Source organism: Barbus barbus, assembly GCF_936440315.1.
Source record: "Barbus barbus genome assembly, chromosome: 15".
Taxonomy (NCBI): domain Eukaryota; kingdom Metazoa; phylum Chordata; class Actinopteri; order Cypriniformes; family Cyprinidae; genus Barbus; species Barbus barbus.
In genome coordinates, this window is record NC_136743.1 from 16,659,020 (window position 1) to 16,686,588 (window position 27,569).

The following is a 27,569-nucleotide window of genomic DNA, read 5'->3' on the forward strand; positions in this document are numbered from 1 at the left end:
CCCAAATAAACATTTAAAATTCAGTGTATTAAAATAGCTAACTTATTTTAAGATATTTTATAAAAAAAAGTTTGATTCTTAGCCAGGGGTTTTCAATATTTTAAATGCCATGGACCCCCAAAAATGATCATCCTAAAATTAAATAAATTGTAAAAAAAAAATTAATAAAAATGTAAATTATACATTTGGAAATTGTATTTGGTATGTTTTAGTATTCACTATCGTACTGTACTATTAGATGTATTTAAATTTTATTTTTGTATATCAGTTTTTTAATTTGTACAACATTTTATGTTTTTACCCCCTTAAACATTGAGGGACCGCAGTCTGAAGAGCTACTTATTGGCTTCACGGCGCGTGCGCAGACGCAGATCTCACGACATTTCCGCAAGTACACAAACAAGGAAGAGTCGTTTAGTCGATGTTTGGTAATTCTCAAAAATGAGTGCAATAAAGTCCTGCGGGATTTTGATGAGTTTTTGCTGCATACTTACGAGCACATATGCATCTTCCGACGTCTTCGATGGTGTTTTGGGAAACACGGCGTCTTGTCATAATACATGTCAGATGACTTACAGCTTGCACACTTATCCTCGGGTGAGTGCGAGACATTCAACCAGTTACAGCTTGTTTACTAACAGAAGCGCTATCGAGATTTTTAGCCAGTCGTTAGTTTGCGTTATTAGGAGCTTGTGCGTTGTAATGTTAGAACAATAACAAGGAGCAAAGCGGAATTAGACTTGTTTCTTTATTTGGCCTGTTTGTTTTGTGATTAGGAGGAGGCTCTGTACGCCTGTCAGAGAGGATGCCGTCTCTTCTCCATCTGTCAGTTTGTGGGGGACAGCAAGGATCTCAACGAAACCAAAGCTGAATGCGAGTCAGGTAATATTAAAGTATAGTCTGTCCGAGTCCTTAAAGCATTCGCATATATTAGTGTTGATAACAGTGTGTTTGACATCCTGCAGCCTGTCGTGAAGCCTACACCCAGTCAGAGGAGCAGTACGCATGCAATCTAGGATGCCAGAGTCAACAGCCATTTGCAGAGCAACGAATGGAGCAGGTGTGGTCAAACATTTGAATAATTGCTTTACAGGTTTACTGTCTTTCAATCGTCAGTTCTACTTGAAGTTCACCAGTGTGCTATTTGATATCATTGTATGTTTGTTTGTTTTGGTGGGAAGTTGTTGACCATGATGCCCAGGATCCATCTCCTGTACCCACTGACTTTGGTGAGGGGTTTCTGGGAAGACATGATGAACCAAGCTCACAGCTTCATCACCTCATCCTGGACATTTTACCTCCAGGCAGATGATGGCAAAGTGGTCATTTTCCAGGTAATGTGATGGTGATGTATTTTGGCCCTTGATGGTAAAACATTTGCGCACCTCTTGTGCAAAGTAAGAAGTAAAACGTATTTCTAAAGTGCCATTGATGAAGATTTTTGTTTTATCTCATTTCTAGTCTGAGCCGCAAGTTCAGTTTATCCCTCAGTTTGAATTCCAGAGAGACGAGACTGAGGAGTCACAGAGCACTTGTGAGCACTTCACATAACGCACATAATGTTGTCCTCTGATTATTAAGCAGGATTTGGAAAGTCACACTTCATGACTGTTTTACATGTTTTCAGACTTTAATAATCATAACATCATATGTTAAAGTGGTTGTTCACTGGATGGAAGTGGATCTGAATGCAACCTTGAGGTCGATTGTAAGAAAGGGGTGGGATTTAAGCAGATTAAAACTTAAATCCACTAAGTTTTAAAGTTCACAATAAGATCAATAACATATGTTTACAATAAGATCAAGTTCACAATGAGATCAATAACATATGTTTAGAGAACCTAAAACAGGTGAATTTTAATCTCTTGATGATGACACTGAAGTTGAGCGTGTAATATCTGTGTCATTAGTAGCACAAACTAATTGGTCCTGTTTTGGGAAACTTGTGTTTTGCTGCTGTAGTGGCACAAAAATGGCATACTGTAATTTTAAGATGTCATGTTATGAAGTCTGCAAATATGTAATAACAGTCATGATTGAGGCTGACTTAACCGTGTCACTTTCCACAACATCATCTTAGCATCATTCTTTAACAGAAGTCATTTCAAGATCTCAACACTGATATTGGACCCCTTGTATTATTAATAGTTGTAGATCCAGAAACGAAAAACCCTATTTATAAAGACTACCCAAGAAACTACATTCAGGTGAGAGACAGAGACATGTTCATCGATAGAAGCAACTCTGAGGACGATTACAACCTCTTCAGCTGTCTCTCAAGGTCGGTCGCATGTTGATCTGGATGTTGCAGTCTGTTGATCTTGTCGAATATGAAGCAACATGTTTTTTTTGTACCGGCAGGAACCCATGGCTGCCTGGCTGGATCCTGACCACCACTCTGGTTCTGTCCGTCTTGGTTCTGATCTGGATCTGTTGTGCCACAGTGTCCACTGCTGTTGAGCAGTACGTCCCTGCTGAGGTAAACCACTTCACATTCACTCATCTTCATGATTTTTAGCCAATTATTGGTTAGTTGGTTGTGGTTAACTAACTCACCCACATGTTCTCCTCCTTTCAACAGAAGCTAAGCATATATGGGGATATGGAGTACACGAAGGATCAGAAACTGACCCCCTATCTGCAGTCCTCTCTGGTGATCATCAGATCTCCAGGGGTGGAGGAGCAGGAAGCTGGACCTCTTCCATCAAAGGTCAATCTGGATCAGTCTAACATTTAACCAGTCTAACATCCAAAGAAATTGATAGAGCTTTTAGTTTTCTCTTTCAGAGTTGTGTTTATAGCTTCAAACGCATTGACTATGGGTTTCTTGGTTCTCCTTTTTAAAAATTTGAGAAGCGTGGACTGTGGGGAATATATTCTGTTGATGTTTTGGCACTTTAAAGGCATTAACTATCAGATTGAAAGCTCTGTAGGATCTGAGTTTTTCTGTTTACTGCCCATTTGTAGAGATGAAGTCGTCTTGTTTCCCTTATGTGTTTTTGAGTGTTCTCAGTTTGATCAATAACAGCTTGTGAATTGAGGTACAATGTGTTGCACAATGACATTAACTTTTTGATTTATGCTTTAGTACAAGATATCTCTGCTGCAGTGAGTGGAAATTTCTTGAATTGCCATAGCGACAGTCCTAAGTTCAATAAAGGCATTGTAAATGAAGATATTTTGCGACTTCTCAGATTTGTCATTAAATATTGTTAATAAACAAACCTACTAAAAAGTGTTCTGTTCTCATGTTTTGTTTTTTATTTAAATAGAGTTGTGGTGCAGGGCTTTAGTGTGTATTTTGTCATTTGTTTGGACTAGTCAAACCTGATTTTTGTCTGTGGGCATGTCAATGCTGACAACAAAGATTTCAAGATTATGTGCGAACTCGTGAAATAACTATGTAGGCCTTATGGCCTACATGACTGTGTTTATAAATACAGAATACAGAAGGAAGTACCAGATATGGGGGATGCTACAGAAATAGATAATGGTGAAAAACTCATTAAAATCCTGACAGCTCATTAAAAGTCTAAAATGTAAATGCCTCTGCAACCTTGGGCACCCAGAAAGGAATAGATAAGAGAAGATATATTTTTGAAAAACAGACTAGCAGGTAGTTTTCTATAATGAAAGCAAGGGTTAGGAAAACTATAGTAAACAATTTTGGCAAGTACTGGGAATGCCATATCTAAAAAAGGGACCGACAACAAAATTGTACAAAGATGGTCAGCTGAAATCTTGGCTTTGTTGTCGCCTTGCAAAAAATTAGCAAGAAGATTTTCTCCATAACACTATCAGTACTGTTACTGTATATCCCACAGTCTGTGTAAGGACGGCAGGCAGCACTGTTTTTTTTTCTCTCTTTATTTTTATTCCAAACACAAATGCTATTATTTGTACAGAACTGTATTTTTACATTCTTAAACCCTCAACCAACCCAGAACAAACTGACTATAATACATAATAATTATGATAGTGATAATAATCAAAATAAAAATAGAATAAAAAAAGGTCATTGATACCACAATCAGGTATTATACACTGTCACTTCACTTTAAAGAACAACATAAACCCTACACAAGATAGGTGGGGAGAAATATGATGCCAGACATAAGAGAATTTATGGGAACCTAGAATATTTTAATATTTAATCTTTTCTAATTGTAGGTATAACATCAAATTAGTAGATTTCCAATGTAATACAATTCGTCTGCGAGCCAATAGGGATGCAAAGGCAATATTGTTTAGTTGTCTCTGAGTCAAATTTGATTCATCATCTAGAACATCGAATATTGCAAATTCAGCACATGGCTTCAGCTGGACTTCACACACTTTAGAAAGTGTATCAAATATGGTTGACCATTAAGCAGTCAGTGTGGGGCACATCCAAAACATGTGAGTCAGGTCTGCTTCACCTGTGTGAAACCTAATACAGGTCTTGTCAAAAGTAGAATTAAAGGAGGCAATCCTTGTTCTGCTTAAGTGCATACGATGCAACAGGAGGTACTACCATTCACTTTACGGAGGGCATTACTCCAAAATTCCTCTGAAAATACTACTCTAAGCTCTTTCTCCCATCTGCTTCTAATCTTGTCTGTTCCTACACTCTTTAAAGACATAAGAGTTGTATATATTCTTGAAACAAGGCCTTGCAAATGGAGGGGTACTTCTAACAGAGAGTCAGCGGGTGACTGAGGGAATGTTTGGAAATGATGAGCTTTGAGCATTCACAAAATGACATACCTGAAAATAACGGAAAAGGTCAGATGAATTAAGATTGAATTTGGAACACAGATCATTAAAGCTTGCAAAAATACCATCAATATAAACTGAGCAATGCCCTCTGTTTAAATGTAGAGTCTAGTTTTGCAGGGAGGAATGCATGGTTATTGTATATTGGACACTGAAACGAGTGCTTGCCTTAACTTCAAATGCTGATGTGGCTGAGTCCATATTTTAAGAGTGAAATGAACAACTGGATTTGATGTATGTTGTGCTATTTTAATAGGTAAGCCAGATGCTATTAGGGCTTGTAAAGAGGTTGCTGTGCAGGATTTTGATTCGGTTTTGTACCAATCAGTACCTCCTGATGAGCGCATCCAGTAAATTATATTTTGGACATTAGCCGCCCAATAATAGTATAAAAAGTTAGGGAGAGCTAAACCTATGTCACTCCTATTTTTCTGGAGAATCTCTTTACGAATCCTTGGGATTTTCCCATCCCATATAAAACTGGAAATAAGTTTATCTAATTTGTTGAAAAAGGTTTTGGATATGAAGATGGGGAGGCACTGAAATAGATGTAAGAATCTTGGAAGGACTGTCATTTTAACACAGTTCACTCTGCCAACCAACGATGAACGGAGAATCCTCCATTTTTTGTAGATCAAATTTGAGTTTAGACAATAGAGGAGTACATTTATTTTCCTATAGTCCTTTGAAGTTTTGAGTGATACTGATATCTAGATATATACATTTAGATCTTGCCATGCTAAAGGGAAACACGGAGGCATATCAGGCATATGCCTAGCAAGTGTGTTAAAAGGCATGCATTCACTTTTAGAGATATTCAACTTATATCTAGTATAACTGGCAAAGTATACAGCAGATGGATCCACTCTACAAATTTGGGGCCGAATCCGAACCTATCCATAGTGAAAAAAAGACGGTCCCATTCCACCCGATCGAATGCCTTTTTGGCATCTAATGATGCTACAGCACTGCTCTGACTGATCTGCTGAATACATCTGCATCAGAGGCTAAAAATACCAAGATTTCTGAAAATTAAGCAATATATTAAAATAGATTATGGCAGTGAGTCCCAAACTAGGGTAAATAAAATGCCCCTTTAATGTGTCACATCTTTCTAAAAGCAAGGGAAACATATTGGGAAATATTGGATTTTGAGATGTTTTGTACTGCTTTTGATGTACTGATATTTCTGACATGTTCACACTACCGTTTGTCCTATTTTGTAACACATTTGTTCTCTTTAGGCCCAGATTTTTGCCCCAATTTGCAGTCTGAGTGAGTCACTGCTAGTTGCCTATAAAGTCAGAGCCAGTGTTCAGATTTTACCTGACTTCTTCCACAGAAATTTACATATTATATGAAAGGCGCAAACTCATCTTCAGACTATGATTCCATCCAGCCAGAGGATGGTTTTTGAGATTTTGAGCCAATTATAGAACATGTATTGTTTTAATTTGTCACGGCTCCTTGCACCGAGGCATGTTTCTCTGCATTTTGTTTTTGCGTCCACAATGACTTGAAAGTCTGGTAGTGAAGTGTGTGTGATCCTCAGTGTCATGTCTGTAACCGTTTTGGTATGTTTTAAAATCTGTTCCAGCCTTAATGACTTTGTATAAACATGCTCATGTTTGCAAGCCAGTGTATTTTTATTATGAAACAAAAGACTAGAGTACAAAATTAAAAAATAAGCTGTTTTTAATTGTGAAGACTCCAAACTAAAAGTATTTCAGTGTCATGTTCCTCACAGAGGAATGTGCTGCAAAGATGTCACATGTCTCTGTCCACTCAATAACTATTTAACAGATCTAAGTCCTCTGCAGACAGAGCTGACAGGGACTGGCGCTTTGACAGAGGAGCTGAACTTTGGTCTTCCTCTGTTGATAGTCTCCTCTTCTTGCCCTTCTGAACAGCTGCCACTGTTGTTGAAAGTGTGTTGTGTTCTGCTGTTGAACTCGTGCCACAGAGATCAACCTTATAAAAGTGAATCGGCACAACTTTGTCTTTCTTTGTGGTGTCACTCATCCCAGACCAGGAGTTTAATGTCTCTCGGACAAACTTTTCTCTTCCATCTAAAGAACAAAATGAAAATGATCAAAATTCAGATTAATAGTAATAGTAGTAATTTAATATTTTGTGATAAAGTGAACATAATATGAATAAACTCACAGAAACGGACAGCATTTGTTCTTGGTTTGTAGTCTTTCTTTGGTACCTCAGAAGCTGTAATTTCCCATTGGTTTATTACCTGATTAAAATTTGAATAGTGAGAGAATTTTATATAGCGATGCCTCATTATAAAACATTTACAACATCAACATTGCATTCATAATTACCTATATCCATCATGGATACCATAAAACCTTCTCTGTTACCTGTTCAGCCCAGCCTTCTGTTTTACAATCAGAGTGTCCAAACTCCTTCAAAGGCGTTTCTGATAAGAGCATTCTCATATTCTTTCTGAAGAATCCTTTCAAAGACACATTCACCTAAAAGAGACTTCTAATATTATACAAGACCTCCATAAAATCTTACTCATTGATGTTCATTTTTTAATTGTGTTACCGTCACATTTGTCCCAGATATGTCCAGTTTCTGTAACGTTTTAAAGCATGTTAGATATCCAAGACCTTTCTCAGTAATGGGATTCTCTGTTAAAAAATAATTGAAATGGCAAGAGTATAAATTACCACAAACATTACGGTTATGTATAAAAAGCAACTGAACGTATTTATGTAATGAGATTCAAACACAGTTATTTTTTTTACTTTGTTTTCTATGCTCACCAAGGCTGCATTTATTAAAATACAGTAAAAAAAAATATAATATTAGGTAATATTATTGCAATTTACAATAACTGTTTTCCATTTGAATATATTTTCAAATGTATTCATCTATTCCTGTGATGGCAAAGTTTAATTGTCAGCAGTCATTACTCCAGGTCTCAGTGATGATCCTTTAGAAGTCATTATATATGTTGATTTGCTGCTCAAGAAGCATTTCTTATTATTATCAATGTTAAAAACAGTTGCTTTATATTCTAGGGACAACCATATGTTTTTCAGGATTCTTTGATAAATAGAAAGTTCAAAAGAACAGCATTTGTTTGAAATAGAAATCTTTTGAAACGTTATAAATGTCTTTGTCACTTTCATTTTAAAGCACCCTTCCTGAATAAAAAAATATTTATACTGACCTCAAACTTTTGAATAGTAGTTTATCTGACTATACAAACCCATAAACTTACCAGAGATCTCCAAAAGCTGCAGGTTTTCTAGACCTTTCTTCATCACCCTCACCGGCGCGGTCAGTCTCTGCAGTCCTGCGTCAGAAAGGCAGTTTGCACCTATGAAAAGTTTCACAAGACTACAGAAAAAAGGAAAATGTTAAGAGGAAAAAGAAAGTAAAACAAACTGTACACCCAATAAACCATCTGAAATGTTGTGCCAATGAATGAGACAATGAAGTTTCCATACCTAGCCAGGGCTTCGGATGTTATGTATTTAAAAACCTCATGGTTGTCACCTAATCTACATCCATAGAGGTCCAGGCACTCCAGACTCTGAAACTGTCTGATCTCTTCCAACCTTTCGGATATCAAAAAATTCCTGAAAAGACAATAACACTGTTGTAAATACTCTGGTTTGTAATTATGCCGGGTATAAATGCCAGCATTTTGGATGTCTACTTCGGCAGACAGCCATGAGTTTGTGTTTCCTTTTCACCTGTTTCTCAAACACAGGGATCTCAGCACTAGTTCTCCATAGGCCTCGCAGAAGACCTGCAGTGCTCTGGGCGCAGTATGAGGCTCAGTGAATTTGTGTCTCTCTTCAGCGGCAGAGAACAGCTTATCAGCCATTTGCTCGGGAAACCCGACCAGCGAGTCCACATGCTCGATATGATCAGCGATGAACTGTAAAGATATGTCAAATAAGGGCTTCACCGTGTACCGCAGACTGCCCTCTTTGTTGTAGGTAAATATGAAGTGGTCTCTTCGCTTTGTGTGGCTCGCGGATGGTAAAGTGTCGATGCAGAGTTGAAAGGAGAAGTCTCTGGTGAAGAGCCTGTGCCGCGGAGCATCATTCCTGTCTGCGCTGACACACCGCAGTTCTCCTTTCTCTCTGACATACACAGCTCCACAGTCCTCGCTTACATACATCCTTACCAGCTCTCTACACAAACCGAGCGTTTAGCCTCCAAAATATTCGGTTTCCGTTTGGAAATCAAGGGTTTATTGACGGAAACATCGAGAAGTTTGTAAAATGTAGAAAGATTTAAAAACGACGGGCTCTTGGAGTAACATCCCTCCTGTAAGTCGAGTTTCGCATGCATTCCAAAATAAAAGTCTTTACTGAACTCTTTACATTTAAATGTATTTAAACGCCCGTATACATCGCAGATTAACTTCAGCATAAAAAAACACGTTTAATTTTTTTACCTTTGCTATAGCTCTGACGCATTTTACTCGCCAACGCCCCCCTTTTTATTTCACCATATTTGTTACATTTGTTCTTTATTTTTAATTTTTTAAATTGGTCTCTATGTTTTTATTATTTCATTCTATTATTTTATTTATTTACTTACTGCATATTTTACCACAAGTTGCAAAACACCAGGTGAAAATGTATTTTGATTTGATTTATGGACACGGAAAGACTTTTATTTTGCTTCGCGTCACTATCACTGCTCATTTCCGTGTTTCGCACCTTCAAAGCAAAGTTTAAAATCCTGAAACATTCAAGAAGCTTTTACCGGTGAGTTGATTACCATGTCGAAAACATTAGAGGTCCTATTTAGCTATAAAAAGGGTGATGTAAAATCATCTGAGAGAATGCATATTCTTAAAACAACAATGTGTTACGCAGTAACTTAATTTTTCTGTTTGATGTATAATATCCGCATACGTCTGAATGTCAACAGGTTTTATAGTGTCACTGCTGCTATACATGTGATCAAACACTTCAGTTACAGTGGTAGGTCAGCTTTACATGGTAAAACTTAATGCTTAAAAGTATATTTCACCCTGAATCTAAACTTTTGTCATCACTTGCTCAACCATTACGTTCTTCTGTGGAACTTAAAAGAAAATGTTAGGACAGCTTCAGTCATTCTTCACATTCATTGAATGTGAAGAAGATGCAGTGAATCTGTCAGTCCCTCACATTCTGCCTAATATATCTTTCTGTGTTCCACACAAGAAAGTAAGTCATACCGATCTTTGGAACAACACGAGAGTGGGTTATTAATTTTAATTTTGGTTGAACTATATCTTTAACAGCCTACAATAGCACTAGCATTAACTAAAGCTTGTCTGCTTATGTCTTCTATTGATGCCTTCATTCACAGAGCACATAGATCTGTGATGGCCAATACTGATTTTCATTTGCAGTTTCAAGGTGAGTCCCTTAAAAAACTTATTTGAAAGGAAAACAGTTCCTTTTAATAATAAAAAAGATATAAAAAGATTTTCTAAATTGTGCTAGAATTTGAAGATGAGCAAGGATTCACAGAAAATAATCAAGGTGCCACAACAGTGACCATCGATGACCCCATCAAATCTAGAAAACAACAAAAAGCTACTGGAACAGCTTTTGAAGAAGAGGACAATGATGACAAAACTGAGGTCCGTGGGACAATCTCTAGATAATCTGAGATCTTAATTTCTTCAAAAGGAGCATTGATTCAAATTAAATGCATGTTTCTTTGTCAAACAGCTTCTGTCAGGTCAAAAAAAAAGTGCACCCTTCTGGACGTTTGAGTACTACCAAACATTATTTGATGTGGACAGTCATCAGGTCAGCCATCTTTACTATAGGATTCAGCCCTCACACTACAGTGATTATCACTTCAAAGAGTTAAAAAGCATTTATTGTGTCTTTGAGAAATACATTTTTAAGGGTTTTGTCATTCTTTTTAAATATAAAATTTGAATTGCTGCTGTTTTCATTTATAGGTAAAGAACAGAATAATTGGTTCAATTCTGCCTTGGCCTGGGAAAAACTTTGTTGAGGTCTATTTACGGAGTAACCCAGACCTGTATGGTAAGATAAAATAAACTAAAATAGTTAAGAGCAAAAAGAAAGACGTTTATAAAAAGTTAATATAAATATGTTGTTTACCTTTGTAGGACCTTTCTGGATCTGTGCAACTCTTGTTTTTGCTATCGCTGTTAGTGGAAACATCTCCAGTTTTCTTGTGAACCAGGGTCAGCCAAAGTTCAGATATGTGCCAGACTTTAGCAAAGGTTAGAGATAACCCAAACAACATAGACCCTCTAGCCTCACCCTAAAAATGACACTGTTTCTTTTGATTGTTTTCCAGTAACTATGGCAGCCACAGCAATCTACAGTTATGCATGGTTAGTGCCTTTAGCTCTGTGGGGTTTTCTCACCTGGCGAAATAGGAAGATCACAAGCCTGGTGTCCTACTCCTTCTTGCAGATAGTCTGTGTTTATGGTTACTCGCTCTCCATCTACATCCCTGCTGTGGTGAGTCATACAGTCACAAAATATATATATATATATATACATATATATATATGATGAATAAAATGTGCATAATTACCACATCTGTGTGATAAACATACTTGATCGATTGTTTTCAAGCATTCTTATTTTGCAGATACAGTTTATTTACTTGTTTGTGTGCATTTGTGTGAAAAACAGATATTGTGGATAATACCAAGTGAAGGGTTGAGGTGGTGCTCCATCGTGGTAGCTTTGTGTCTCTCAGGATCTGTTCTGGTAATGACATTCTGGCCAGCCATCAGGGACGATAAACCAAGGATTACCATTGCAATTATATCCACAATCGTAATTCTTCACGTCCTGCTTGCAGTTGGTTGCAAGGTATGTTTTTAAGAATCTTTATACATTGGAAATGAATGTGATTCACATTATCTATTATGAACAAAATGCACAAAAAATATTCAGGATGCACAATATATTGGTCCGTATTTGTTACTGAATGAATTAATCAATATCAGTCCATATTTGATAAATCAGCCAATATTGAATTTTTAATTGTGCATGCTTATTATTCCTTATATTTAAATGAGCTTTGCTGGAACCTAATGCACACTTAATTTTTTTTTTTTTAACTAACAATACAATAACACCGTTAAATGTTAAGATCTTTATCAAATCTCACAATGAATATCTATTTTGTTTTATACTCTACATTATAATGTTTTTATGCTTAGATTGAATGGTAGCATTTTAAATGAATGATTTTAGTTTGTAGAATTTTATATTACAAACAAATTTATTATAGTATATAATTTGAACATAACAATAATTTATGGCTTATCTGTATTGTAATATCATGGCATCCTAATATGTATGCATATAATTATGCACTCATTAAAACAATACAAGCAAAACAAAGATGAAACTTTGTCTAAAATACATCTTTTTTTGCATCTGTTGCAAAAATGCTAGAGACGTTATAGCTAAAGTTGTGTAGCTGTACTAGCAACTCAACATCAGCATTTTGGCATTGCTTCTTGCAGCGTTAAAGGATCAAACAGGTTGGTGTCAAATGTGTTTCCCCAGTGGAAGAGTGTGTTCTTGGAAACACTAGCAATTGTCAATAACTGGCTTGGAAGCGTGCCAGTTTGTGAGCAGAACCATGTCCTTATGGCTATCATGTGCCGTCAATTACATTCATTTAGTGAAGTGACATACTGCCAAGTATGGTGACCCATACTCGGAATTCATGCTCTGCATTTAACCCATCCAACGTGCACACACACAGCAGTAAACACACACACACCGTGAACATACACCCGGAGCAGTGGGCAGCCATTTATGCTGCGGCGTCCGGGGAGCAGTTGGGGGTTCGGTGCCTTGCTCAAGGGCACCCCAGTCGTGGTATTGAGGGTGGAGAGAGCGCTGGACATTCACTCCCCCCCACCTACAATCCCTGCCGGCCCGAGACTCGAATCCGCAACCTTTGGATTACGAGTCCGACTCTCTAACCATTAGGCCACGACTTCCCCTTAATTAGGGAATGCAGTGTTTATGGGACAAAAGTGCTGTCAGAGTCTGAAAGATTTGTGCCCTCTCTCTTTTTTCAGGCATGTTTCTTCAGTACATATGAGATGGATCCATCAAAGGATCACAATGAGCCATCGACAGCGACCAACAATTCATCATCCACAAAGTCAAAGTGAATTACAGCCTTGGGTAAATACAGGACTTCAGTGAGGTGGCACTCTCTCATGTGTTTTGACTGCTGAACTGTTTTAATAATGATGAAATGGCATAGAAATGCCAGCACTTTTAGATTAGCTGAGTGTCATTTGATTGTAGCTGCTGATGGGAAAATAAGACATTTTGCATTTGATGTGTTAACATGAGACAAGACTTCCTGTACATAATCTGTGCTCCTCGAGAGACTGTTATTCTTCTGTAATTGCAGCTTCTCCTCTTCCCTTATTAGAGAGAATCGGGTATCTTGCTAATGAGATTGTGGGGTGTCTGAATTTCTTCATCTTAGAGTCTGTGAAGGTAAAGCCTTCATTTTGTATGTTTATGGTTGTAGGTGAGCAGCGAAACCTGGAGATAATCATCTACAACATGTTTGATGTTTTCTGATTTGAGGTTCAGACACATGTTACTGTTACAAAGTAGAGGACATGTATATACTGTGTAGCTGTGGTTTAAATATGTGATAAATGAGCTTTAGATGGTTTTCAAAGGGTCCCTCTCCTGTTTCTAGCACTTTGGAACATGTACTTAAAATGTTTTAACACTTTATAAAACAACAGGTCTGTCATAAAAAGGGATGGGAAGAATAAAATATGAGTTGAATTGCACATAAACAGAAACTGATTACATATTAAATTTGAATAAAGTTGGAAATCAAAGCTATAGTTTATTTAAATATTTTACAAATTTTCAGTTCTCTGTGGTGGCCATTGATTGTTTATTTTTTGCACTATTATTTTTACACTATATTTTTGAGAGATTTGTAACTAGATCTATGCCTTTTCTTTAAACAAGATACTATCCTAGAACATAAAATGCCTGGAACAATTAACTGTATTCCAAGACGTCACATTGTAAAATATATTTAGCAGCTTTTTCCCCCATTTAAAATCACATGCACACAAAATGGCGAGCATATGCTGAGCGTATAAAGGTTTTTTTTTTTGTTTTTTTTCATTTATAATGTCTCAATGATTGATGATGATATTGATAGCCGAGTGGATTTGAAGCAGATCATAGAATTTCACTCTCAGCATCATTAAGATTCACAAACAAAGGTTATTCTCATAGATAAAATCTATCTTGTCTTTGATGCCAGTATCTGATACAGTGCAACGTTTCGTATAACTCAGCAATGCACTTTTAACCTTTACTCATCAGTCATTAGATTAATTAGATAAATTATTTTTTTTTAAGTTGGCACTGGCGTTATGAAATGGCTCGGCTACATTTTCCAAATTAACAAAATAGAAAAATTGTCACTTGAAACTGTGCCAATGTGTGGTGTGTCCTAATTAATGGTCATTCTAGCCTTAGCTTAGAGTTACACCGAAGCTGCCTCCCAAACCTATAACCTTTGTGAAGGAATGTCAGCTTCACAAGTCACTGTTTCCCTTTACACAGTGGATTAAAAATAAGGAGGCTTTATTTTGGGATTTATCTCTTGACATTATTTTACTGACCTGCAAATGGAAAACCTATTTAAAGAGGATTTGACCCGACGACCTGTATCAAGGAACATGTCTTTTAAATATTGCATTTAAAACTCCACATGAATGATGGCTGGGAAAGTGGAAAAGGTGTCCAAATACGAAACTTTAAAGCTTTTGGAAAAGTGCCGGAAGGAAAGAGATGATGCTTTGCACCGCGAGAATATGATGAGGGAGAAAATGAGACAATATGAGTCTCGAATGAGATCAACCGAAGTGCTTAAACAGAAATTAAAGCAATTGACTTTGGACAACAAGGAGCTGCGGAAACAAGTGAAGGTCCTGCGGGCTGAAATTGGTTTAGAGGCCAGTCCTAAATTTCACGGTAAAACCACCAAGGATATAATCAACGACCTGCACGAGAAGGAGCGCGAGTGCAATTCACTTGTTGAAAAAGCGGGTAAATTAAGTTTGACGATTGATGAACTAACATCCGAACTGGCCAACACCGTGACCTCGAAGACCCTGCTGGAGGACCAGGTCCAGTCCCTGCAACAGAACCTGAAGGACATGACAAACAACCAGCGGCGTCTCCTGAAGCTCTGGGAGGACAAGAAGGTTCAGCGGGAGCAGCTGTCACTGCCGGCGATACCGCAGAGACCCGGGCAAAAACCGCTGGTGCATAAAGGCGTCCAGACGGAGATGTCCATCAGTTCAACCCAGATACTACCCACCAACGCATTTGAGACCAAGACCCGCCGAGACACTGATAAAAGCAGAACCAGTCTGGAAAGACGCAACATAACTTTAGCGAATGGCACTCATCGAGACAAAACCGCTTTAATGCAGAATGAAGCGAAAGGAATACACTGACGATTATTATTATTTCATCAAACATTTGTGTGTCTGTCTACGCGTCATTATGCTGCTCAATGCCTAAACTTACAGCATTATAGTACTTTAAAATAAATATATTGTTTTTTAGTATAATGATTAAGAAATAACCCGATCGAAACACTGAGGACTGTATGTTACTGTAATCATAATTATTTCTTATGCATTGACCCATTTTTACAGTTTTTTTAGACTGCTGTTTGATATAATGCCCACAAAACTTTGTGCATAATGAAAATACTGTTTAACATTAAATATAAATGTAATTTATTCTGATTTCCCCTTTTTAATTAGGATAATGTTGTAATTAAGTGACACAATTAATTATTTATATTTCAGTATTTTTTAATGTTGAATAATATGCTTCACAATAGTGTTACCTTTTGAAAAGAACAGAATTCACATTTCTGGATAGGATACCTCTTTAATGGGAGAGTTCACCCAAAAATGTAAATTCAGTCAACATTTACTCATCATAAATTCTTTCCAAACCTAATTTGGACTTTTCTGATCTTCTGCAGAAGATAAAAGCAGAGATTTCAATGAATTTGGATAACCAAACTGTTTTACGATTGACTGATATCTTATTATACAGAATATTTTAGTATTTGAAACAGCCAAGTCTGAGCTGTTTCAACTGAAAGAAACTTGCTCTGATCTTAAAATATATCAATGCCTTTATTTTGTCTCAAAATGCACACCAGTAATGTTTTTTTCTAAGGCACGTTTATAAAAATTACTTAAATGTCCTAATTGAACTATGGCCTAATGCTGTTTTATTCTAAGCCCTGTCTGTGAAACCAGGCCTATATGTCCTACCGAAGTAAGAGAGTCACACGGGTTTGGAACTACACGAGGATGAGTAAATAATGGCGCATTTTTTAAATATTTTTTTATTTTTGGGGTGAACTATCCCTTTAAGTGTGATTGTATTCAGGCAGTAAGTCAGACACACGCTCAGGGTCCTTATGAGGTCCTTCGAATGTGTGGCGCGGGTAATATCCACACTTGTCATGTTGATAATGGATTTTATTCAAGTGATGCTGAACTGAAACAAGAATGATAAAATGTTTTCGCTGAAACAGAATTCATGGTTTATAAGAAAGGTAAGGATTGGTTGTATAAACCTTGTTTAAATAACTAAACGTTAACTAACCAATTAGGAAGTTAGTGTTTATTCGGCAGTGTGTGTAAGACTCCTGGACATCATGTAACTTACTGTTATTGTGACATGTTTTGTGTCTGATAGTGTATTTAATTAGGTTATATTAGTTATTAGAGTAAACTTTTAAAGTTACAATCGTAGAAATATTGTGTTTGAGATTGAAAAGGCTGGAATGGTTTATGAAATATGCCTATGCTAGATCAAATGATCGTCTAATTTATTTCCAGGTTGTGATCTGGAGGGCTGTGGCGAGTATTGCATGGTCAGTGCTTCTCTTGCCCGTGACAACTGCAGTCTTTGTGCTTTTGAGTAGATTCAGCCTGTTTCACCCCATCCAATGGATTTCAGGTGAGGAAACGAGTACGAGTGTCTAACAAAATGCATAATTACAATACGTTACTGATACTACAAAGTGCTCGAGTGTGAATTCATTATTTATATAAGCAGTAGTTCAGACTTCAAGGGACATAATACTTTTGCTAAATCCTCTAAAACCTGATTAATGAAATAATAGTGAGAAATATTTTTGACAAGTTATTGATTCCTTTGGACAATTAAAAACAAAAAATTGCCTGTGTTTTGTTTCATATAATATCTGATTAATCTGGATTTTATGATCCATATAATACAATGACATTCTTGGCTTGTAATGTAAATCAAAGATCTTTGTAACAGTATAACAAACTACATATATACACACTCTGTAACCCAAAAATGTCATAATGATATTTAAAAGTGAAAGTGACGTGACATACGGCCAAGTATGGTGACCCATACTCGGAATTTGTGCTCTGCATTTAACCCATCCAACGTGCACACACACAGCAGTGAACACACACACACCGTGAACACACACCCGGAGCAGTGGGCAGCCATTTATGCGGGGAGCAGTTGGGGGTTCGGTGTCTTGCTCAAGGGCACCTCAGTCGTGGTATTGAGGGTGGAGAGAGCGCTGGACATTCACTCCCCCCACCTGCAATCCCTGCCGGCCGGGGACTCGAACCCGCAACCTTTGGATTACGAGTCCAACTCTAACCATTAGGCCACGACTTCCCTGACTATATATAGCTCTGTATTTTTTTTTTTTTTTTTTTGTGGTGTGCAAAACATGCAATGCAATATAATGACTTAGAGATGCTGATGTAACACATTTGATACTCACATTTAACGTGTTTTTATTAAATGTGATGTATGAATAATCAAGTTAACCCAAGTTGATTCAATCCAGTCATTTTTGTCTTGAAATATTGCCAGCAATATAAAAGTTATAGTAAATATTTCCCAGCAAAGAGACGTGTACCACAACCTCAATGGGAACATTTTTATATTTTACTTGCTTAAAAAAAAGTATATATAAACTATCAATCATACATGTTACATGATAATCAGCAACATGTTTTGATCATGTTGATTTTAATTTAGAGGTCTTAGAAATTCACATGTGATACTGTATCCTTTAAATGGTTAATATCTGAATTGCACGTTAGTCAGCATCTCAAACATTGCTTTCAGATTGCACAAGCCTTCTTACAGCCTCAAGCACCATCTTTTCCCTTGTGGTACTGTGTGGGGTGGTTCTGATCACTGGCTTTTTTAACCTGGAGTTCTACACTTGTGAGTAAAGTAGATTTGTCTTTTATGGGTGTGCTGAATCATTTTATTTGCAAATATTGCGTTGCATTACAAATTAGGCTGATTATTTATTTATTTCTCTTTGTGTTTCCTTAAGTGGTTCCCTCTATTCCATGTTCACGCATGGCTCTCCTGGGGATGGTGCTCCACCCTCGACAATGTGTTCATTCTTTGGTCTACTGCACCATGGGCATGCTGGTAATGTGGTGTGCTTCTGTTACCATCGGTGGACGTTACAGCACTCTAGGAACTCCCTGCAGGCAAAGCGAGAGGTGGGTTATGACCTGATTCTGTTTGACCCACATACAATGCTCCATCGATGTGCTCAGAGGATCAGGTTTCATTGATTGCATTCTAGGCACTGTGGCTCTTTTGACCCCCAGGCAAAGAGATTGACACTCATAGTTATCTTAAATTGTTTTAATTAACTCTGTGAGTGATCTTATCTCTGAAAATTACTAGGTCAGTCTTGCCCTAATATGTGGAACTTTTATTGCGGCTTTCTTGGCCAGGGCTCCTTCGCAAAAGAGACTTGTTCTCAAAGGATTTCCCTGGTTAAATAAAAAAAAATATATAGGCAATAAAATAAAATAAAGACAAAATGTTGTCTCTGTCTGTGTTTGTTTTTTAATGACATACTTTTTTACTTTATGAAAATTCTAATAATATGTGAATAACAACTGTCCCTTATTTTACGTTTGCTTCTGTAGTGGTGAAGTAGTGACCTGTCTGAATGAGTATCATCTCTTTCTTCTCCTGGCTGGGGCCTTCATGGGATACAGTCATAGTTTCTTGGGAGTTGTTCAAAATATGTACTATATGTCCTTTCAACCCATACAAGTAAGTATTTAGCCATTCAGATTAGCTGCTAAATGTTACACACAATGGTTAATTTGAATATTTTTTTATGGCTGATACCACTATCTTTGAGAGCTGGCAGATGCCAATATAATATAAATGATTTCACGCTGTTTCATTTAAAGGGATAGTTCACCCAAAAGTGAAAATTACCCCATGTTCTACTCACCCTTAATGAATCCTAGGTGTATAGGACTTTCTTCTTTCAGACAAATACGATCATAGTTATAAAAAAATGTCCTGGCTCTTCCAAACTTTATAATGGCAGTCAATGAGGGTCGAGATTTTGAAGCCCAAAAACATGCATCCATCCATCATAAAGTGCTCCACATTGGTGTAGTCGGGGTCATACTCCGTATGCTTACTTTTTCCTCGGGCTGTTTGCGTATTACGACTTCTAAGGATCAATATTTGCATATACCCTCGGTATACCCACTTGTTTTGTTGCTTCGCAAGTCCGTAATCTACTGTAGCTTCCCCTATAATGGTGTCCCATACAGTTGTGTGAAACTCGTGATTCTTTGTTGTAATTGGTGCATTATCACTTCAGTCATTCTACCTTTTCCCGGCCATCATCGACTGAGTGCGCGTGTCCGCTGCATTGAGAGAACTCCACTCAATGCCGCTTTTGTTTTTCACAGCCGCTTTTGTTTTTGCCAGCTGCGCGCAATGTAAAGTGATAATCAGCGCAAGTCGCTTCATCCATTCAGATGTGACACAGAATTATTGTTATAGTCGTGTGATATATGAGAACATTAAAGGTTCTGTAGTGATGCTGGCTGAAAACAGCCACGACAATGTAAACTGCATGAAGAGATAAACTGGAAAACACCAATACATAGGCTTGTCAATTCAGCACCATAGTAATTTACCATGGTTTTACTTCTTGTGACCACCATCTTACTAATACTAATTAATTATAAGCAAGAACTTCTCTCTTTAGATGTTTAGTTCTAATTAATTTTAATAGAAGTAAAATGTTGATTCAGTAAGAGCACCATTAAAGATAAATATCAGTGTCTTATATAAATTAGGTGTGAATTATTAAAGTATCAAATATTAAAGTTCTTAAAGGGATAGTTCACCCAAAAATAAAAATGATAATTTACTCATGTCATTCCAAACTTGTATGAATTTATTTCTACTGTGGAACATAAAAGAAGATAATTTAAGAAATTCAAGGCATTTTGTACATACAGGGTAAGCAAAATGGTTTGGTAACATTCTACAAAATGTCTTTTGTATTCCACAGAAGAAAGTAAGTCATACATGTTTGGAAACACATGAGGGTGAGGAAAGGATGACAGAATTTATTAGAAGTAGGCCTAAATTTTCTGCATTCTAGCTCAAAATCATTACTTTATTGTCAAGTGCATTTCTATCTGACAAAAATGCATTTGCTTTAAATTCAGTAATATCCATCATTATTTGTTTCTGTCCTGTTTTATTTATTTATTTTCACCAATTGAAGGCCCTATAACCCAGAAAAACATTCATGGGGGAACTCGTGGGCCGGATATGTCCAGGGCCAAATTTGAACCCCAGTCCAACCCTGCCTACACGCAAAATCCTCTTGCAGGAAGTATATTTCCCTTCCTAAATAATACAATCAGTGTATAAATGTATAAAATAAAATCGACCAATAGATACTGGTTTTCCTTTGCTGTAAACAAAACTTGATTCTCACGAGACTATCATATTCTCACATTATTAACCCCCTGGAGCCGTGTGAAGCATTTTTTACGATGGATGGGTGCACTTTTTTGGGCTTCAAAATATCGACCACCATTTCACTGCCATTATAAAGCTTGGAAGAACTCTGACTGTATTCGTCAGAAAGAAAAATCATATACACCTAGGATGGCTTGGAGGTGAGTAAAGCATGGGATAATTTTCATTTTTGGGTGAACTGTCCCTTTAGGTATTTTATATAACACATGCAAATAAATTGATGCATGTAATTTATATTTATTTTGCATGGTATTTAGTCAAATAATTAGAAACAGAAATATTTTGAAAATGAAATCTGTTTGAGAAAAATAATTAGGAAAACTAGAATAATGAGGTTCACCCTTCAGAAGGTTGGTAGGTTCACAATCCTGTCAAAAAAGAAGTTGTGCTTCCGAGTCTAATCAGCCAATGATGATTAATTAAAAAAAATGCGAAGTGCTGACTAATATTTTTACCATGACACAATATCAGTCCACCGCTTGTATATACTGTATTTATCTGTAAAATGTCTTGTAGTATGATTGAATGAGAAATAGCTAAATCACTTTCATTAATAATTTATCAGTGCAAATCTCTCTTGTGTTTTGGTTGTGAAGCAATACAAATATCCGCGGTTCAAGGGCTGTCTGCCAATGGTGGTGAAGTGCAGTGTTGTTCAGGCCTTATATTCAGCCAGGAATTTTGCTGCTCTCTACTTCTTTTTTGGTAAGTTACATTGATGATCAGAAATGCATCCTCTAATAATTGTCTGTTTTCCTGCTAGATTCTCTTCAAATGTTGTTTTATTTTTAAATGTTGTTTCTTAGGGTATGCTCCTAAAACCTGGATCTCCAGCACACTTAATCTACAGATAAACAGGTCAGATTTGGAACTAAATTCTACCAAAACCTGAGCGTTTACCTAATGTGAACTAAAGTAGCATAAACCCATATTCAAGAATATTTATAACTCTCTATATTCCTTTTGTAACTTTATAGTTCACTCCAACCACTGGATTCATTGACTGGACTTCTAGATTTCTCCCTCCTTTACCACTTGTCGATCAGTGGCACGTTCCTGTACCTAACCTGGTATCTCACTGTGCTTCTCTTCAGGATTTATGTCATAGAGGTACTTAAATGTGAAAGTTTCATTGTGGGACATATCAATGCAACTGACATTTTTCTATTACCTGTTTTGAAAATGATGTTGATGGCTGGTTGTGCATCTTCAGGCCTATAGTTTTCCAGTGCAGTCCACGTTTACTGAGGATGCAGAGCAGTGTCTTCCCAAAGTTTTGACTGAGAAGAACACTTTAGTCATGAAGGTTAGGGATTTTTTTTCCTTTATTTTTCAGGAAAAAATCCAGGGCCAGAATTTTTTAATTGTTATCTCTAGGCTTATGGAAACGAGTGGACATTCTATACGAAATATACATTAAGTTATAATTACCTGTTAAATACTGCTTTTTGTGAGTTCAACCTCTAAAATGTATTATAAAAAGGTAGGTAGGCATCATCAAAAACTGGAAAAGTCATAAAATCATTGGTCAAAGTGTCCTGAAACCCTGAAAACAAATCCTAAATGTCATTGATTCCTGTTTAAAAATATTATAGTTCCTTAACTGATTAACTGACTGTTTCACAGTTTTTGGCTCTGCAAGACCTGGCTCTGTTATCACAACATTCTCTCTCACGCAGACTAGAAGTCTTCAGTCTGAGTCAGCCAGGTACAAACTAAATACTTGTAGATAACTCTAAACTCAGTACTTTTCATAACCGCTAAACTAATGTAACCTGCATATGTAGGTGGTCACCCTCATAACTGGAATGCCATCAGTAGGGAATGTCTGTCTTTGCTGAGTGAGCTGACACAGAGACTGGTGGCTCATCAGGATGCGGTTGCCTCTAATGGCCGAGTCAAGTCTCAGTCTGCCAGCAGTGACACCAGATCAGCCTCTTCAAGCAGCTCAGGTAAGGCCGTCTAGATAACATACAACAAAGGGCAAATCTGAACGCAAGTCCAGTACTGCCCTTGGTGACATACTAGACTAAAACTGCTCCAGAGAGAGTAATTTTATTTTCCTGTTTTTTCTGTAGTGGTGTCTGGAACAGATGACATTGTTGAGACCCCTCGACTCAATGTCCCACTAAGGACCCCTGGTTCAGTCTTCAAGTCATCGGTGGGTGGTGCGAACAGCACTTTGACGGCTCCTTTCACCCCAGATGTGGACAGTCCTTTCTCTTCCCCTGCTATTCGACGTCTGGTTGGCCAACAGGATCCCCAATCTCCCTGGTTTGGTACAGTACAAAGCCCCCATATTATGAGGAGAGGGCCCAAACTGTGGAGTGCCTCCACAGGTGAGACAGCAATACTAAAACTATCACAATTAACTTTTGAATCATTGTTTGCTAAAAAAAATTATTATAATAAAATAAATAAACATTAATTTAATTTTCTTTCTTTTTTTACTAAAATTAATTTTAAAATTTAAAAGCAATTAGCTACTATTGTATTTAACATTTATATTTGATTATTTGTTTTGAATATTTTTTTAGGCATTTATTTTGGTATGTGGTTGTGTAAATTAATTCTTATGGTATCCCTCTGTTTATAAATCTTTGTGAGAAGCATGTACACACTTGTTAACAATAATGCATACTCTGATATAATCTAGTTTATTTCTTTGTTCTCATTTCAGAGTCACAATCCAATGGCAGTCCTCCTGCCTCCCCTGCCACTGTTCTTAGTCCTCCTGCAGCCAGTCAGAAACCCAGCTTCCTGGCCCAGTGGCTACAGAACAGGAGAGAGCAGGTAACATCTTCATCTAATCACACTTGACCTGTAAATTAATCCTTTATTATTTCATAGTGTTTCTTGGTTTCCAAGCATGTGTATCCATAGGAACCAAAACAGACAAGCTTTTGAGTGTCCAGTTTGGTTGCTGGGGAAAAAAGGCAGTTCGCGTTTCAGTGTGATATCATTACATGGCCTAGAGACACCTGTTAACTCATGTTCCTGTCATACTCTCAATTGTTCTGCTCAGGCTAAAAGCTTTTTGGCAAAGCGGGTGCTGATAATGTATTTATTTAACAAGGTAAGGTTAAGCATGCGTTAGTTGAATGAATGATCTGTCTACAGCTGCATGTTGCATGCTCCCACAGCAGATTTTTAGTTACAGGAATCATTAATGCATGTGTCTAGGTTCTGCCCATGTTTAAATTAACACCAATATCATTAGTCTCCCTTGTCCCTCTGGTTTTATTTCTGTCTAAGGTTGTGTTTAGATTGTAGAGTCATATTATAGTGACCCAGTTTAAATAAATTAAAAGCGTGGAATTTTACAGATTATGCTTTATAAGTTTTACTTTATACAAAATCAGTTCAGTCTTTATCCACTAATACTGCAGAGTATATGTGTATATGTATATATATATATATATATATATATATGTATATGTATATATGTGTGTGTGTGTATATATATAATATTTTAATACTGGAGGAACTGTAGATAAACTGGGTGTGTAACTACATAAATTGGTTCCTTGTTTCTTTCCCACTGGGCTGTCGGGGGTGAAGGGCTTCTGAAATAATGTGTGTGTGTATATATATATATATATATATATATATATATTTTTTTTTTTTTTTTTTTTTAATACACGCACACAATGGAGATCAAAATTAAAGAACAACCTATCGTTTCCTAAATTTCAAGGTCACTGTTTAGTCCAATTTGAAGTTGTCCTAAGCATATTTCATAAATTAATTGTATTCTGAAGCACGGTACAAAAAAACTTGATATTTGAAGATCAGATATTAGAAAAAGAACTCTGATCAAAATTAGAGAACATTTACAGATTATCTCCAAGATTTACATTGACACTAATTCAAGTCCCCCAAAAAGGCTGGTTGTCCACGTAAGGCAAATGCAAGAGAGGACAGGTCAGGATAATGGGGACTCTCAATGGGGAATCGGTTCAACACTGCAGCTGGAATTGCTTGCCAGTTCAGCACTAAACAGGGTAAGGATCTGTCTCGGCATACAGGGTCTCGGTGTTTAAGAGCATATGAATTGAAAGCCCGCACTGCAGTGACGAAGCCTGTCTTTAGCAGACATAATCAAAAAGCTAAGCTCACCTTTGCTGAGCAGCGTGTTGTGTGAAGAGGAGAACTGGTACTAAGTTCACTTTAGTAATGAGAGCAAGTTTAATTTATTTGGGTCTGATAGGAAATTTTTGTTCAGCATCAAACTGAGGGAAGAAGTCAGTGAAAGGTGGAGGAGGAAGTGTCATGGTTTGGGGGATAATTTCTGCAGCAGGTCTTGGGCCTCTACTACAGCTACATGGCAGGGTGAATGAACCTCCTTCGGCAACATGTGCTTCCTTCCATCCGTTTCTCGCCCAATCAGCCAGCAATTTTTATGCAAGACAATGTCACTGTCACACTGCAAAACCGGTAAAGAAGAAATGGTGGGCCCAGGGTCCTAAACTAAACCCAACTGAAAATCTCTGTAAAATAATTGGTGACAAAGTTATGGCTAAGAAACCCACTCTGCTCCTGGGGAGTTCAGCTCCAACACTAATCAAACACACCTGAACTAGCTAATCAAGGTCTTCAGGATCACTTGAAGTCACAGGCCTGGTGCGCTGAAGCAGGTTGGAAAAACTTTGTAGGACGGTGGATCCCCATTAGCAGGGTTGAAGACCTATGCACGACTACAGTCACAGAACTGAAGAGACTAGACGAAGAGTGGATCTAGATCACACCAGTGCAGTGTGAGAAACTAGCATGTCCTGCAGCCACAGATGTGCTGACGTCATTCAAAGCAAGGGCCTCTACACTTCCTACTAATTTCTGACAGCTGTAACCCTGCAAAATTTTAGTTGTAATCTTTTGTGCTACAGTGCTTACTATTATCTAATTTTGATCAGTTTTCCACAAAATAAAGGGTTTTGTTCTGTCAAACATGTTAGTATAACAGTGGTATGCCTGCAGCTAATATTCCTTCGTATTTTGAGCGATGATGATTGACAATAGTTCAGAAAAATTTTGATCTCCACTGTATCTTCTTGCATGTCAAATCACCAATCTTAAAGTAGAAAGTGCATTTCAGCATAGTAAATCCCCCATAGTAAAATATTTTCTTCTAATGTACAGCTTCCAGAAGCCTCTAGCCAAGCTCTGTTTGCTGACTGCCAGGCTCATATCTGGGCCCTCCAAGGTCAGAAAATAGTCACTAACTTTTCAGAAATGCCATCTTACATGTGTATTTGTTTGAAGAATTTATTTTGCGTTTTGTTACTTCTGTTTTTAAGGACTATCTCATCTGGTGGCAGCCTCTTTCTCTGAGGATCAGTTTGGAGTTGTGCAGACCACATTACCCAGCATTCTTAGCTGCTTGGTAGTCTTGCTAGAGGTAAAACGAAAGTTATTTTTCCACAAGTGTTAAAACTGATAGTCTAGAAATCCAAATGGAGACAACATGCTGATTCATTTGGTTAATGTTACGTTTTAATTGTAGGCTGTTGACAGACACTTCAAACTGCCACATGCCTCCAGCAAACCTGTGAGGACTATCTGCAGTATGGGAGACTCCACCTACAAAACTCTAAGGTTTGCGCTGAGGGCTGCGCTGAAGACCGCCATCTACAAGATAACTACCACTTTTGGAGAGCACTTGAAGTAAGTCCCGTCGTTATTTGCAGTAATGTCTTTCTGAGAAAAACTGGATAAATGTGTTTTGGGAACCTGCTGTATTTAATAAAATACATGTTTATCCTCAATCATATTGTTAATCTTCTTTGTTTACAGTGCTGTGAATATTTCAACAGAACATAGAAAAAGGCTTCAGCAGTTCTTGGAATTCAAGGAATAGTGCAACACAACATCATCTTCTCATTACCTTTGGGCATGCATGTGTCAGGAGACCAAGAGACAATATGCTGCTTCTTCGAAAGGTTTGATATAAGGGGGATGTCACTCAAGGCCTTACTTTACAGCCAAGTGCTGTACTTTATTTCCCATTGAAATCCCAGTCTCATTCTAAGTAACATTTGCATATTCCTTATACATAATCATTCACATAATCTGGGAATGTTGTTTGAGTGTATGAACCTGCGTACTAGAATGTGATGAGACTTCAAAATCATGGTGGGGACTTAAGTAAAAGTTTAAGGTATTGTTACTCTTCATCTGCAGTATATTTAAATTTCATTATGCTCCCTTTAACAAAAAAATGGTGGTCAGAACGTGCTTTTCTCCCCTTATGAATCTTGCATCATTGATTGTTCTATATTAGTGATGTTTTTGTAGCGCTCTGATTGAATGGTAAATGTTCAAGGCCCCATGCATGTAACATGGATCTTTACTTCCACGTTCATCAATTTATTAATCTGGTTACCATAAACACATTTGGGGTATTTCTTTGCCAAAAGAGAATCAATTTTGTTAATGTCAAATGTTATATTTTTGAAACTTTAATACAATTAAAATAAACTTTTGTAAAATGTCCTGTCAGTGGCTAGTTTTGTGAGTGCAAGTGTACATTTCCTCCGATGAACGGCAGGTGTCGCTGTTTGTATTCTGCTCTTCACAGCAGTTTGCGATCACGCATTTGCCTAAATATTGAATATTTATTATAGTGTGGTTAATTTTATTAATTTTCCTATGCATTGAAAAGTCATTAATTTTTCGTGATTATTTTTATTTTTTTTTAATACTAAATGTAAAAAGCTTTGCTTATATTTCCAACTATTTCCACACAAGCTCGTTTGTAACACATGGTGGTTTATTAAATATCTTCTGGGAAAGCATGTATACAAGTTTGATTTTCTAGTTTAGTAGTTTTGTGCTAAAATGGGAATCGACAGCGGTCTTGCGTCCATTCAATTTAGTAAACTTATGGAGCACTCTCAT

At 37.2% G+C, this 27,569-nt stretch overlaps 5 protein-coding genes across 13 annotated transcripts; 4 read left to right on the forward strand and 1 right to left on the reverse strand.

Moving 5' to 3' along the window:
• Positions 1-360: 360 nt before the first annotated feature.
• LOC306881500 (transmembrane protein 59-like) lies at positions 361-3,238 on the forward strand. 2 transcript variants are annotated; one of them, XM_079435642.1, is made up of 9 exons: positions 361-597; positions 777-882; positions 966-1,060; positions 1,182-1,334; positions 1,462-1,534; positions 2,149-2,281; positions 2,362-2,479; positions 2,582-2,710; positions 3,089-3,238. In XM_079435642.1, exons 1-9 carry the CDS (start codon positions 442-444, stop codon positions 3,110-3,112), a joined length of 987 nt encoding a protein of 328 aa, XP_079291768.1. In that variant the 5' UTR covers positions 361-441; the 3' UTR covers positions 3,113-3,238. The 2 variants fall into 2 exon arrangements, with proteins under 2 accessions (XP_079291768.1, XP_079291767.1); XM_079435641.1 differs by lacking the exon at positions 3,089-3,238 and having other exon boundaries at positions 2,582-2,880.
• Positions 3,239-6,378: 3,140 nt separating this feature from the next.
• On the reverse strand, positions 6,379-9,209 carry lrrc42 (leucine rich repeat containing 42). The gene is made up of 7 exons (XM_079434950.1): positions 8,478-9,209; positions 8,229-8,360; positions 8,000-8,118; positions 7,318-7,403; positions 7,128-7,241; positions 6,922-7,000; positions 6,379-6,824 (listed from the first exon to the last, which is right to left on the reverse strand). The coding sequence occupies exons 1-7, from the start codon at positions 8,909-8,911 to the stop codon at positions 6,541-6,543; spliced, it is 1,248 nt and encodes a 415-aa protein (XP_079291076.1). The 5' UTR covers positions 8,912-9,209; the 3' UTR covers positions 6,379-6,540.
• A 209-nt stretch (positions 9,210-9,418) lies between these two features.
• Positions 9,419-13,635, forward strand: LOC306881059 (protein YIPF1-like). Of its 5 annotated transcripts, XM_079434955.1 has the most exons (11): positions 9,426-9,506; positions 9,673-9,725; positions 9,951-9,986; positions 10,099-10,148; positions 10,236-10,375; positions 10,467-10,547; positions 10,706-10,793; positions 10,880-10,996; positions 11,074-11,240; positions 11,418-11,600; positions 12,830-13,626. In XM_079434955.1, the coding sequence occupies exons 4-11, from the start codon at positions 10,115-10,117 to the stop codon at positions 12,923-12,925; spliced, it is 906 nt and encodes a 301-aa protein (XP_079291081.1). In that variant the 5' UTR covers positions 9,426-9,506; positions 9,673-9,725; positions 9,951-9,986; positions 10,099-10,114; the 3' UTR covers positions 12,926-13,626. The 5 variants fall into 5 exon arrangements, with proteins under 5 accessions (XP_079291079.1, XP_079291080.1, XP_079291081.1 ...); XM_079434953.1 differs by lacking the exon at positions 9,951-9,986 and having other exon boundaries at positions 9,419-9,506; XM_079434954.1 differs by lacking the exons at positions 9,673-9,725; positions 9,951-9,986 and having other exon boundaries at positions 9,425-9,506; positions 12,830-13,635.
• An 886-nt stretch (positions 13,636-14,521) lies between these two features.
• On the forward strand, positions 14,522-15,265 carry LOC306880990 (uncharacterized protein; the record flags this gene model as incomplete). The annotated part of the gene is made up of 1 exon (XM_079434783.1): positions 14,522-15,265. One exon carries the CDS (start codon positions 14,522-14,524, stop codon positions 15,263-15,265), a length of 744 nt encoding a protein of 247 aa, XP_079290909.1.
• Positions 15,266-16,237: 972 nt separating this feature from the next.
• On the forward strand, positions 16,238-27,169 carry LOC306881297 (nucleoporin NDC1). Of its 4 annotated transcripts, none has more exons than XM_079435311.1 (18): positions 16,246-16,392; positions 16,679-16,799; positions 17,964-18,065; positions 18,181-18,355; positions 18,794-18,923; positions 21,269-21,377; positions 21,479-21,530; positions 21,650-21,782; positions 21,886-21,978; positions 22,299-22,380; positions 22,460-22,624; positions 22,751-23,011; positions 23,353-23,465; positions 23,698-23,748; positions 25,812-25,875; positions 25,970-26,070; positions 26,176-26,336; positions 26,466-27,169. In XM_079435311.1, exons 1-18 carry the CDS (start codon positions 16,354-16,356, stop codon positions 26,527-26,529), a joined length of 2,016 nt encoding a protein of 671 aa, XP_079291437.1. In that variant the 5' UTR covers positions 16,246-16,353; the 3' UTR covers positions 26,530-27,169. The 4 variants fall into 4 exon arrangements, with proteins under 4 accessions (XP_079291438.1, XP_079291437.1, XP_079291439.1 ...); XM_079435313.1 differs by having other exon boundaries at positions 26,486-26,625; XM_079435312.1 differs by lacking the exon at positions 23,698-23,748 and having other exon boundaries at positions 16,238-16,392; positions 26,466-27,164.
• The last annotated feature ends 400 nt before the right edge of the window (positions 27,170-27,569 follow it).

What these genes read in the sequence shown, in the direction of transcription:
- LOC306881500 (XM_079435641.1), top strand. Translation starts at nt 442, where the DNA reads ATGAGTGCAATAAAGTCCTGCGGGATTTTGATGAGTTTTTGCTGCATA. An exon ending in GCTTGCACACTTATCCTCGG is followed by an intron (nt 598 to 776) that starts GTGAGTGCGAGA and finishes TTTTGTGATTAG; the next exon opens with GAGGAGGCTCTGTACGCCTG. An exon ending in AGCAGTACGTCCCTGCTGAG is followed by an intron (nt 2,480 to 2,581) that starts GTAAACCACTTC and finishes TCCTTTCAACAG; the next exon opens with AAGCTAAGCATATATGGGGA.
- lrrc42 (XM_079434950.1), bottom strand. Translation starts at nt 8,911, where the DNA reads ATGTATGTAAGCGAGGACTGTGGAGCTGTGTATGTCAGAGAGAAAGGA. An exon ending in TCCCTGTGTTTGAGAAACAG is followed by an intron (nt 8,361 to 8,477) that starts GTGAAAAGGAAA and finishes TTGTCTTTTCAG; the next exon opens with GAATTTTTTGATATCCGAAA. An exon ending in ACATCCGAAGCCCTGGCTAG is followed by an intron (nt 8,119 to 8,228) that starts GTATGGAAACTT and finishes TTTTTTCTGTAG; the next exon opens with TCTTGTGAAACTTTTCATAG.
- LOC306881059 (XM_079434951.1), top strand. Translation starts at nt 10,070, where the DNA reads ATGTCTTCTATTGATGCCTTCATTCACAGAGCACATAGATCTGTGATG. An exon ending in CCATCTACATCCCTGCTGTG is followed by an intron (nt 11,241 to 11,417) that starts GTGAGTCATACA and finishes TGTGAAAAACAG; the next exon opens with ATATTGTGGATAATACCAAG. An exon ending in TGCTTGCAGTTGGTTGCAAG is followed by an intron (nt 11,601 to 12,829) that starts GTATGTTTTTAA and finishes CTCTTTTTTCAG; the next exon opens with GCATGTTTCTTCAGTACATA.
- LOC306881297 (XM_079435311.1), top strand. Translation starts at nt 16,354, where the DNA reads ATGTTTTCGCTGAAACAGAATTCATGGTTTATAAGAAAG. An exon ending in TAACCTGGAGTTCTACACTT is followed by an intron (nt 18,066 to 18,180) that starts GTGAGTAAAGTA and finishes TGTTTCCTTAAG; the next exon opens with TGGTTCCCTCTATTCCATGT. An exon ending in TCAGGATTTATGTCATAGAG is followed by an intron (nt 21,783 to 21,885) that starts GTACTTAAATGT and finishes GTGCATCTTCAG; the next exon opens with GCCTATAGTTTTCCAGTGCA.